The following is an 11,782-nucleotide window of genomic DNA, read 5'->3' as shown; positions in this document are numbered from 1 at the left end:
ACCATGTATAAGCCTCTCCTTTTCTCCTCAACTTTAACATAGTTGCTAAAAGAATCAAGTCTAACCTTTAGAAGTCCCGGTTTGTTTAACTGATTTTTCTTTACCCTCCACAGCAGCTAAAAGCATGCTGGGTATATGGAAGGAACTTGATAAATTACTTTTTGATTTGCCATAAATGTGTAGCATTAGCCACATGTGGCTAATAAGCATCTGAAATGTGGCCAGTCCAGAGTGAGATGAGCTGTAAGTATAAAATACACACTAGTTTTTGAAGATGGTATTAAAAAAATAATATATCTCATTAATAATTTTTATATTGACTGCATGTTGAAATGCTAATTTTTTAATATACTGGATTACATATCTATATATTTAAAGTATATCCAGGACCATTCTTCATTCTTGTCCCTCAGTAAGTCTCTTGTCATGTTTGGTGTTGGTTCCCAAATTAGGCTGTTTTGAGGATAGATAAAGATGATCTTTTCTTGAAGCCAAAGATATTCTTACCATCTCCAACGGCTCTCCTAGGCCATTACACAATCATTACCTTCTTGGTACCGAGACCTCATCGTTATAAGCACTATTTACACATCTTTTTTGAAACTAACAGCAACAGACTTCAAATACAACAGTTCCTCCCAACACGTCAGGTAACTGCTCAGCCAACAGAAATGTTGGAGGGAAGAGGTCAGGTTCAGATGCTGAAGGATCTCCCGAAGCTTTTACTGATCGAAGATTCCTCAGTTACCCATGTAGATGGAGCCCAGCCTATTCCTTTGGTCACTGTGGCTGTTTTCTGCCATCAGGAGTTATTTGAGACTGGTGCTGCTTGGCTTGTAGCCTAGTCTCATTGTAGTCAGAGTCCCTGTGTTAGTTTCCTGTTCCTGCTGTAACAAATCATCACAAACTTAGTGGTTTAAAACAACACAAATTTATTCTCTTACAGATCAGAAGTCTAAAATCAAGGTATTGGCAGGGCTGCATTCCTTCTGGAGGCTTCTGGAGAGAATCCATTTCCTTGCCTTTTCTAACTGCATTTCTTGGCTTGTAGCCCTTCCTTACATTACTCCAACCTCTTGCTTCTGTCATGACATCTACTGTGGTCAAATCTCCCTTTGCCCTCCTCTTATAAGGACACTTGTGATTACATTTAGGGCCAGCCGTGATAATCCAGATTAATCTCTTGATCTCAAAATCTTTAATCCTTAATCAAGATCCTTAATCTACACAACTGTACACATCTACAAAGTCCGTTTTGCTATCTAAGGTAGCGTTCACAGGTTCCAGGGATTAGGATGTGGACACTTTGGAGGACCAGTATTCAGCCTGCCCCCGAACCATATGTATTTCTTTGCACTGCCTTGGTGAAGGGAGAGAGCACCAGCAGGGTCACAAGGTTTCAAAGTGTTCTTAAATTAAGATCTACAGAGAAGTAGGTAAATTCACGTCTATAATCAGTTATCACTCTGCGACCATCATAAACCTCATTTCCATTAGCAATGATCACTCTCTCCCTCCCAGCACTGCTTCCTTTAAAATGCTCTGTAGGCTGAAGTTGAACTACTTATTACTCCCTCATCTTAAAAAACAAATTATTTGAAATAGTAAGATGCATGTTTTCTACAGAGATGAGATGTTTTTCTCATAAGTCTTTGATCTAACAGGCATGGTTGTGGTCTGTAGCATGCTTAGAATGTAACAGCACTTTAACAATCCATATTCTGCAAATTACCATCATATCCTTTAGCACATTTGGGCATAGGAAAAGGAAGGTCTTGTTATTTCAGTTGTACAGATGAGTAAACTGAGGCTCAGAAAGGTTAAATGAATTGAATAGGGTGGTCATACAATGAGTTACTGGCAGATCCTGGTTCCAAACCTGATGTTCTTTTCACTGCTCTGTTCCCAGGCCAAACTCAATCCCAGAAGGCTGAGGAGGAGCTAACCGATCTTGGGATTTTAATACATCCTAGAGTTGGCCTTGAAATCCCTACCTCCTGAGGATGAAACCCACTTTTTTTTTTTTTTTTTGCGGTACATGGGCCTCTCACTGCTGTGGCCTCTCCTGTCGCGGAGCACAGGCTCCAGACGCGCAGGCTCAGCGGCCATGGCTCACGGGCACAGCCGCTCCGCGGCATGTGGGATCTTCCCGGACCGGGGCATGAATCCTTGTCTCCTGCACCGACAGGCGGACTCTCAACCACTGCGCCACCAGGGAAGCCCGAAATCCACTTTTTTGAGGTCCTACCCAGAAGTCAAAGCTAGGGGCAGATTGGGAATTCAGGGGAAGGTCAGGGTTGCTGGCAAGTCAAGGGTACAGTAAAAGGGTAGTTAGCACTTATGGAGACGTAAGAGTCTATGTTTGCTGTATGTGCCTATTTAACTGGTAGGCAGCAGCAGGGGTGCTACTGGGTACTCAACCTAGAATTAGGCCTGATTTCTGCGAGGGGAATTCTAAGAACATCAGGGATAGCTAAGAGTGGCCTGGCTGGGTCTCTTATTCCCAGGTCTGAACACATAATTTGAGGAAGCACAGTAACTCCAAAGCCCATGCTCTTTTACACTGGCTCTCTGGAGTCTCTTCTCGGTCTTGATTTCCATGACATTTCAAGGGATAGTAGCCAAGGCCCAGTCTCGGCAGCCACACTGCCTAGGTAAGCCCAGCTCTGCCACTTACAAGGTACGTGACCTTGGGAGAGTCACTTAAGCTGTGTGTGCTTCAGTTCCAACATCTGCAAAATGAGGATGATAATAGTATCTACCCCAATAGGGTTAAGGATTTTAAAAGTTATGTTGGGGCTTCCCTGGTGGGGGGCTGCATTGGGTCTTCGTTGTTGCACACGGGCTTTCTCTAGTTGTGTCGAGCGGGGGCTACTCTTTGTTGCGGTGCACGGGCTTCTCAATGCAGTGGCTTCTCTTGTGGAGCATGGGCTCTAGGCACGTGGGCTTCAGTAGTTGTGGCGCGGGGGCTCAGTAGTTGTGGCTCGTGGGCTCTAGAGCGCAGGCTCAGTAGTTGTGCCACAAGGGCTTAGTTGCTCCGCAGCATGTGGGATCTTCCTGGACCAGGGCTTGAACCCTTGTCCCCTGCATTGACAGGCAGATTCTTAACCACTGTGCCCAGTATCCTGGGCAATCTTTTGCCCAATCATATATCTCCCTTTTCTTCTCAGTACTTGAATTCGGGTGCATTTCTTTTTTGTTCACTCATATACTCATTCAACAAGTAATTCTCAGCTGCCTGCCATGTGTCAGACATTGAGCTAGGCTTAGGTATACAAAACTAAGTTGGGCTTGAGGAGCTCAGTCTCCTGGTGGTGGGGAAGAGGCACAGAAACAATTATAATATGATGAGGTAAACACTGTGATAGAGGCCTCTACACAAAATCCTCACTAGAATATAGTAACAAATGCAAACTGCTATAGGAGTTGGGGAAGATTTTTGAGAAAATGTAATATCTGAGCCATTTTTATGACAAACAGTTGAACCACATTGCAAAGTGGGAGAGGTTGGGGAGAGAGAAGGGAAGCCGGAGTTTGTGCTAAGAAGTTCAGTGTGGCTGATGTGTAGAGGAAAGGCATGAAGACTAGCACTGTACTATACAACCTTCTGCAACAATGGACATTTTCTATATCTGTGCTGTCCAATAAGGTAGTCACTAGTCACATAGGGCTACTGAACACCTGAAATGTGGCTAGTAGGACTGAGGAGCTGAATTTTAAATTTTATTTCATTTTCCTTAATTTAAATTTAAATAGCAAGCGGCTACCTTATTGAACAATATTGGTTTAGGCACTGGATAAAGGACAGGACTCTAGGCACTAGGAAACCACTGAAGGTTTTTAAGCATAATACTAGCATAGCTAAATATTTGAGAAAGGGAACACTAGCAGCAAGACAATGGATTGGAGGGTAGAGGACTTAACATAGAAACCTTTGGTAGGCATCAGCCACATGGATGAAATAAGTGGAACTTACATGTTATTGGTAGAATTCACTGGACTTTGTGACTATTTCAATGTGGGAAGTAAAAATGAGGAGAATTAACTGAAGTTTGTAGCTTGAGCAATGGGTGGATGCCAACAATTGAGATAGGATTAGGTTTGGAATGAGGGTAATGAGTTTGCTTTTGGGGTACGTTGAATTTGAGGTGCCAAAGAACTATTTAGGGGAGTATGACTACAAAACAGGAAAAATATTAATCTGGAATTGTGAAGGTGGGGCTTATAACTATTGGGGGTTATTAGCATATAGGTAGTTGTTAAAGGTATGGGAGTGGAGGAACTCACCCCAGGAAAAAAATGTAGAAGAGGACTGGATGGACCCTAAGGAACCCTAAGCATCGAAGTGTGGTCTGTTTCGACTTGCATCATAATCATATGGCATGCCTGTTAAAAAGATTCCTCATTGTGAATGTATTTAATGCCACAGAATATACATTTAAAAACAGTTAAGGGCTTCCCTGGGGGCGCAGTGGTTGAGAGGCCGCCTGCCGATGCAGGGGACACGGGTTCGTGCCCCAGTCCGGGAAGATCCCACATGCTGCGGAGCGGCTGGGCCCGTGAGCCATGGCCGCTGAGCCTGCGCATCCAGAGCCTGTGCTCCGCAACGGGAGAGGCCACAACAGTGAGAGGCCCGTGTACCACAAACAAACAAACAAACAAAAACAGTTAAAATTGTACATTTTATGTTACATATATTTTTCCTCAATAAAAATTGCAAAAAACCCCAAATCAAACCAAACCAGAATCCTGAGCCCCATTTCTGACCTAGAATCACAGTTTCTAGAGATGAATCCAGGACTCCCCAGGTAATGCTTATGCAAATTAAAATGTGAACCAATTGCTTAAGGTGTAGAGAGAAACTAAAAGATTGGAAGAGAATAATGGCAGAGAATGGCAGAGAATTAAAGGGAGCGTGATTCCATAAGGAAGGAGTCAATAGTGTTGAATGGTTTCATGGCCCAGGAGGAAGACTGAAAAGAGGCCTCAAAATATGGCATTCAGGTGGCCACTGATGAATGGGAGATGAGGAAGCAGAGGTGGTGGCATGTATTCTTTCAAGGGCTTTGCTCATGTATGGTGGTGAAGAGATGGAGATTGCATAAGGCTGAGAGGGAGATAGGACACAGGAAAAGTTGGTGGTTTTGAAGGTGAGAGAGAACTGAGCATGTTGGTAGGTGGACAGGAACGTTCAATGAGGCCAAGGAGACACCAAGGGGATCCTTAATAAAATACAATTTGGGACAGGTAGTAGAGGTTGGGATCTGGAACTTAGGCAGAGGTTATTTGGGTAAAAGCTCACTGGGTAAGTTTAGAAGTGAAAACAAGGGAAGATGAAGGGGTTCAAGACTGAGGGCAAGAAAAGACTTCCTGACACAGTAAACAAAAATGGCACTAGTTGGTGGTTAGGTCACCTGCTTAGATGAATGGAGAATGGAGCAGGAATAGAGTCAAGAGCCTGCCTGAAGAAGGGTAAAAGTCTGGAAGAGTCACTAGGATAAAAGTGATCAGGAGCAGCAATATAAAAAGACTGAGAAGTAGTATTAGAGCCTAATTGAGACTGGAAATGGCACCAACCATACAATTATCCTGCACAAAATAGAAAAACTGGTTTTCCTAAATGAAGGTTTTGGTTCCATCCTCCTATTATTTAGGAACTGCTCTGGCTTCTGCTCTCTCTGCATAAAGTTCAAATTCCTTAGTAGGAACTTTTACTAACTTCTTCAAAAAGTCCAACCTCTCATTGGTGGTTCAGACTCTCTTGTTCCCTGTTCCTCCTTCTATAACATCAACTCAGAAAACAATAGGATCTTAGAGATTGTGAAGCTCATCAATCCAATCTCCCTTCTTAGCTAGGTATGTTTTGTTTTTCCATCTTCTCTCCGCCAAATCTTCTCTATCTTTCACTTTCCCTTGAAGTGGACTCATGGGTGTTTTAAAAATCAACACCTGCCACACATCAGTGACACCTATCCCACAGCACTGACGCTGTAGCCATTCAATTGTAGGCTGCATTTTGTGTAGGCTTCTCTGCACGTATTCCCACCCCCATACTGGTGTATGCCCCCCACCTCCATACTGGTGTGCTTTGACAGAGGACACTGACAAAAAAAGTCCTGAATTAACTTACTCGCTTGCATGTTTTCTGTTTTGAGCTTGGGTGAGGTTCCTTTTCTTGAGTTGAAACCTCCATGGGTAGAGTGGTTAAAGGCAGAAATTTCTTTCCTACTCCAGATTCACAGGGCATTCTCAACCATACTCAAGTCACTTTTATTATATATAAAATATAATTGTATATATTCTATACAATCCCACTTCATTCATCCCATTTGTACCGGTTGGATTTTGAGTTCATAATTTAATCTTTTAAACATCTTTTAAATGCTAGTCGATGCATCTTGGTTAGTACTGTATCTGTAACTGCTGTGCTCAGCCTGGGCATGTTGGAAACTTGACCTGCTCTGGAAAGATGTTCTTCCTACCAAAGCTTCTCCTTTAGCCAGGCCAATGACTTTTCATTCCAGATTGTATTGTGAGGTTTTGTCTCATAGACAGGATGAATAAGTCTAGAAGAAGCCTGAAGGCAGATCAGATTTAAGGAGCCCAGGGAAGGGACATTCTAAGGCTAACCTGGTCTAAGTCTTCCTAAATAACCACCAAAAGCAGCCCCTTGCATATCCCAGAACCAGGGTCACTTTCTCTAGGTCATTCCAGATAGGACAGATCATTGCCTCACAGGTATATTCTCCTCAGGGATCATCCCCCCAAATGAGGAAGATACTGATTCTTTTAATTGCATGTCCTGGACATTTAAAAAGCTTCTGCCAAGTTTTAAAGCTGCCTAACTATCAGGAGTTAAGGAGAATGAACTTAATTCTTTGTATAAACCTCTTTCAATATCTCTATCCTCCCTCCCATCTCATTGTCTCCAGAATCTTATTCTGTTCCTTTCTTTCCCTTCTTCTATCAGTGATTCAGGGATCGGATGAGTCTCTGTGGCTTGTTTTGCTCTGAAGAGCAGAAGGCTTCGGTCCCAACTGGTGTTGCCAAAGCAGCATACTAATTCCATGCCATGGTCCTGGGTCAAGATCTGCACAATCTGATTAGCCATATCACCTCGGATAGCTAGGGAGCGGAAGTGGTCAAAATCATGGAGGCCCAGCTTCCGGAGACGCCTTGCAGCTGCCCGATAACACTTCCAGGGCTGTGGTTCCACAAGGAGGTAGCAGCACAGGGAAGAAAGGTGGGCCAGGAACTCCCAAAGGCCTTGGTCCCCATGGTTCAGATGAATCCACATGGTTACTGACATGCAGAAGCCAATATCAAAAACTGAGCATCCAAACTGGCTTAAGAAAGAGCTCAAGAGAACTTTCCGGGTCCTGTGATTCATGAAGTCCAGGGTGATAAAGGTCAAGCCATCAGGAAAAGGGCATTCTTTTTCAGCTCGTTCCACCAGGACTGGATCTATGTCGCAGCAGAGGAGATGGAGCTCTCTTGAGGCATCTGAGCAGGTCTCCCCATCATGTAGGGAAAGGAAATGTTTGTATAGAGCCACACTCAGATCCTAGAGGAATCCAAAAGAGCTTTGTCATTGCAGCTCTCAACCAGGGAATGGAAGAGAAACCTATATCTCTTATCCTCCCATTGAGACTGCCACTTATTCCTGGCTTTATAGGATGTAAGGTTGTTAAACTATAGCCTAAGCAGGTTGCCCCCCAAAAGTTTTCCACAAAGCAGGCTCTCAGTGCCCTCCAGGAGTCTCAGGCTGTAATGCATTATCTCCATACTTTCCTGACACTGATGGGCTGTGTGGTTGAAAGTTACAGCCCAATGGATGCAGCAAAGGAGTCCAGAGCAGTATTTTCCAGCTTAAGTAATATGCTGGTAAGCTCACTATCTTTTTCTTTTTTTGAGTATCTCAGACCCCAGGGAGGAGGAAAAGATTTCAGGGGCATAACCAGTGCTCCTTGCCAGGAAGGTGAGGAACAGAGCAAGCACCACCTTATAAAAATCTACTTCTCAGACCTGTGGTTGGGAAAGTCTGCATTCCAAAGTCTTCATTCAGCCTTCACTCTACAGCTTCAATTTTGCTACATGCGTTATGTTTCACCACCCCCTTCTGAGACTTATTCTGCTTTTGCATCCATAACCTGCTGACCTCCTTCTAGCCAAATCCAATGATTTGTGATTTTCACCATCTTAGCACCTTTTTGACTCTTAAACAAGTCACTATTTCCTTTCTCTAACTTTGACGTCTATAACCATTATAATGAACTCAAATTCATGTTCTGTTTTTTTAAGGCATTTTTCTATTCACTACCTCATTTGCTCTGTGCAACAATCCTGTGAGGAAAATATTTATGCCCTTTGCGCAGGTGAAGAAAGTGTGGCTGGAAACAATCCAGATGTCCAATAATAGTAGCATGGATTAAGACGGAATACCAGATAGCAATTAAAAAGGAAGGAATTCAGCTCAGTGCAGCAACATGGATGACTCACACAAATACATAATGCCGAGTAAAACAGCAAGACACAAAAGAAAATACATGGCAAGCATCCATTTATATGAAGTTAGAAAATGGACAAAATTAAACTACACTGTTTACGGATACAAAAATAGCAAGCTATAAAGAAAAGAAAGAAACAATAATAGTAAAAGTTGGGCTCTCTGGGTGGAGAGGGGCGTTTATGAGCAGGGAAAGGCATATGGGAGACTTCTTGGGGTGCTGACAATGTTTTATTCTTGATATAGACAGTAGTCATAAAGATGTCTGCTTTATAATAATTCATAAAGTGTGAATTTATGTTTTGTGCACTTTTCTCTATGTGTGGCATAGTTCACAAAAAACCTGTATTTTAAAAATTATGGTTCAGAGTCTAGTGACTTGTCCAATGTCACATGGTTACTACATGGCAGGATTTAGGCAACATTAAGTTCTTTCCTCCATACCAGGCTTCTCATACTTCAATAGGCATACACATCACCTAGGGATCTTATTAAAATAAAGATGTTGATTTAGTAGATCTGGGTTGGGGGCGGAGATCTGTATTTCTAATAAACTTCCAAGTCATGCTGATGCTGTAGCTCAAGGACCACATTTTGAGTAGGAAGATTATGCTGCTTAAAAATTTCTCCCCGTCTTTCTATTTATTTCTCTGCGGTCTTCCTCCTCCTACCTGATCTTGGGTGTGCTCCATGTTTGACCAGTCATTTCATCACATCAGTCCCTCCTCTACCACATCTCTTAATCCTCTCCATCCTCAATTCCCCAATCCTAGAGACCCCTGGAAGCTTAAAAAAGAAAACACAGACTCAAGGGCTCAATCCCCAAGATCCTGATTCAGTAGGTCTAGAGTACAGCCTAGGAGTTTCTAAAATCTAAAATTCTAAAAACAAAGCACCCCCCAAATTATCACACATCTATATTATGAAGCTGCTAAAAAAGACTGTAGTGACATGAGTGATCTCCAAATTATTAAATGAAAGGCAAGGTGCAAAAGAGTGTGCTATTATTTGTAAGGTGTATACTCAAGAAATTATAAACAGCAGTTCCCATTGTGTAGGAGAAGAGGATTTAGGGTCAGGAGTAGAGACTTGCTTTTTACTATATGCCCCTTTGTATTTTGAATTTTTTTTTTTTGGTCTTATCAAGTGCAAGCATCTTTTCTTAAGTGCAAAATAAAAAACTCCCTAAAGGTACAGCCAGGTTTGGGAACCACTGCCCTAGTTAACTGCAACTATGTCCTGGCCCCCAAGGTACAAGTATACTACTTTCAACTTTAAAATCTCCTGTAGTTTCCTAATGCCTTTCATGAAATCCCAAGTCTTAAACCAAGTCTCTTTACCCCTTTGATCTGCTATATCAACACAGCAGAGAAATGTTTGCAAGAGACAGCCAGACACCCACCCATCTGCTCATTCCAGCTTTTTAGCCTGTGTCCAAATGTCTCCCTCCCATTTACCAGCCCTGTGCCTACAGCCCTCAACCCTCTACCAAATTCTCTTCTGCCTAAGGCCAGAAGCACGATAAAATCTCCTCATCCCCTCCCACTCCGGGTCTGGAATGGAGTGAGGGTACTAACTTTTTGAAGCATTTGTAATCATGGGGTCAGAATGCCTGCTCCTCTAGGATATCCTAGTGGCTACAAATAGGTGTCAGAGAGACATTTCGCTATTTTGCTTGTGGTTTGACTATAATCATTCTTACGCCTAAAAATATTTCGTGGTAAGAAAATGTGGCAATGCCTTCCTCCCACAGAATACTTTATTTTTCTTTCTCGATCTTCTTCCCTGTACTCAGCCAACAGATTGCTTTTAAAATAAATATCCACTTGGCTCCAGGGTCCATTCTGCACCGTTTCACACTAATCTTAATTCCAGGCATGATTCTGTCACCCTTGGCTCCCAGTAAACCAATCCCAACCCCACGCTCCCAAACTTGGGTCTCGGGAAGTCCCCTCTCCCCCAGCCAGGTCGCCAGCCACGCTGGACAGGAGGCAAGCGCTGGAAGCCCAGGCACAGTGGCCCTTCCCACCCGGCGTTCTGCCAGGAGGCCGCAAGCGCGGAGGCGGGGACGCAGGAATTCGGAACGTAGTTGAAAACGATTCCTCCCCAAGATTCCTAAAAGAGATGGTGCTGGGACCCTAGAGGTGAGGTAGCAGCAGCACGGGGTCGAACACTACGCCTTTAAACTCATTTTGGGAAAGTTGTGAGGGGTCTGGTGCCCCGCCCTGGCCGGAACCCCAGGGGATGTGGAGGCTGCCAACCTCTCGGCTCGACCGACGTCCGATCCCTCCCCCGTCACTCACCCCGGAGTTACACCCCACGTCGAGCCCCAGGATCGGCCTTGTCTCTGGACTCTGAGGGAAGAGCCGGCGAAGCAGCTCTGGAGGCAGGAGGCGGAGCCGTTGCTCTGGAGGGTGGAAGCGGGAATAATGAGGGAAATTTCCGAATGGGGCGGCCCCGGGTTCCAGAACTCGCGGTTCCTCTTCCGCCGCAGTCTCTTCAACGCCCCCGGTGGCTTGCTTCATGGGCGCCGCCATTAGTCTCAGTCTGGCCTCGGGGTCGCCTCGGAACCGGAAGTCGGGAACCTGCAGGCTCGGCGAGCGCGGTCCGGGCTCCAGCGCGCCTGCGCTGCATGGCAAAGGCGAGTGACTATAAAAGCGGCCTCCGCTGAGCCAGCGCAGAAGTTTGGGGTTTCCGTTGGCGTGAGGAACCCTCGCCATAATCTGGGAGGTGGTTAGTAATATTATCCCGTTTTTCTGGTGAAACAAGCTCAGAGAGGTTGAGTGACTTGCTCAAGCTGACATAGTTTCAACTTGGGCTACCCAGAACAAGGAGTTTGTTGGGATTTGGAAGTCACTTTTGGTCCACCGTCCTTCCTTTACAAATGCATGTGAGATCCAGAGAGTAGGAATTACTTGTCCAGGGTCACACGCGAATCTGTGACGCTGGAACTTCACCCGGTTCATCCTGTGATGCCAGGAACTATGGGTCACTCGAGGTGCCAGAAGACCCAGATGGCCCTGCCTGCCACATGGGTCAGGTGGACAGGGGCAACCGTAGAGTGTGAGCTCTTGAGAGGCAAGGACTATGCCTTAAGAGCCGGTGCTTAAGAGTGCTTACCAGGCGCTAGACACCTTGCTAAGACCTTTACATGTATTTATTTAATTCGCACACCAACCCTGTGAGGGAAGAACAGTAACTAATATCCCTTTTATATAGATGAGGACATTGGGGCACAGCAAAGTTAGTAACTTGCCCAAGGTGTTGCAGTTAGAA

General features: G+C 44.5%; 1 protein-coding gene across 2 annotated transcripts; it reads right to left on the bottom strand.

The window, feature by feature from the left end:
• Window positions 1-327: 327 nt before the first annotated feature.
• BCDIN3D (BCDIN3 domain containing RNA methyltransferase) lies at window positions 328-11,226 on the bottom strand. 2 transcript variants are annotated; one of them, XR_009543509.1, is made up of 3 exons: window positions 10,810-11,226; window positions 6,131-7,564; window positions 328-887 (listed from the first exon to the last, which is right to left on the bottom strand). XR_009543509.1 is itself a non-coding variant. In XM_060166292.1 (2 exons), the coding sequence occupies exons 1-2, from the start codon at window positions 11,224-11,226 to the stop codon at window positions 6,920-6,922; spliced, it is 1,062 nt and encodes a 353-aa protein (XP_060022275.1). In that variant the 3' UTR covers window positions 5,944-6,919. The 2 variants fall into 2 exon arrangements, 1 of the variants encoding a protein (XP_060022275.1); XM_060166292.1 differs by lacking the exon at window positions 328-887 and having other exon boundaries at window positions 5,944-7,564.
• Window positions 11,227-11,782: the final 556 nt, after the last annotated feature.

This window comes from Lagenorhynchus albirostris, chromosome 11, assembly GCF_949774975.1.
Source record: "Lagenorhynchus albirostris chromosome 11, mLagAlb1.1, whole genome shotgun sequence".
NCBI classification, from domain to species: Eukaryota; Metazoa; Chordata; class Mammalia; order Artiodactyla; family Delphinidae; genus Lagenorhynchus; species Lagenorhynchus albirostris.
The sequence above is the reverse complement of the archived record's forward strand: the minus strand, read 5'-3'. Positions and strand labels throughout refer to the sequence as shown.

Bases quoted from the DNA above. Each gene is read 5' to 3' on its own strand.
- BCDIN3D (XM_060166292.1), bottom strand. From the start codon at position 11,226: ATGGCGAGGGTTCCTCACGCCAACGGAAACCCCAAACTTCTGCGCTGG. The intron at 7,565-10,809 runs GTGAGTGACGGG...GGATTCCTCTAG, and splicing joins ACGTGGGGTGTAACTCCGGG to GATCTGAGTGTGGCTCTATA.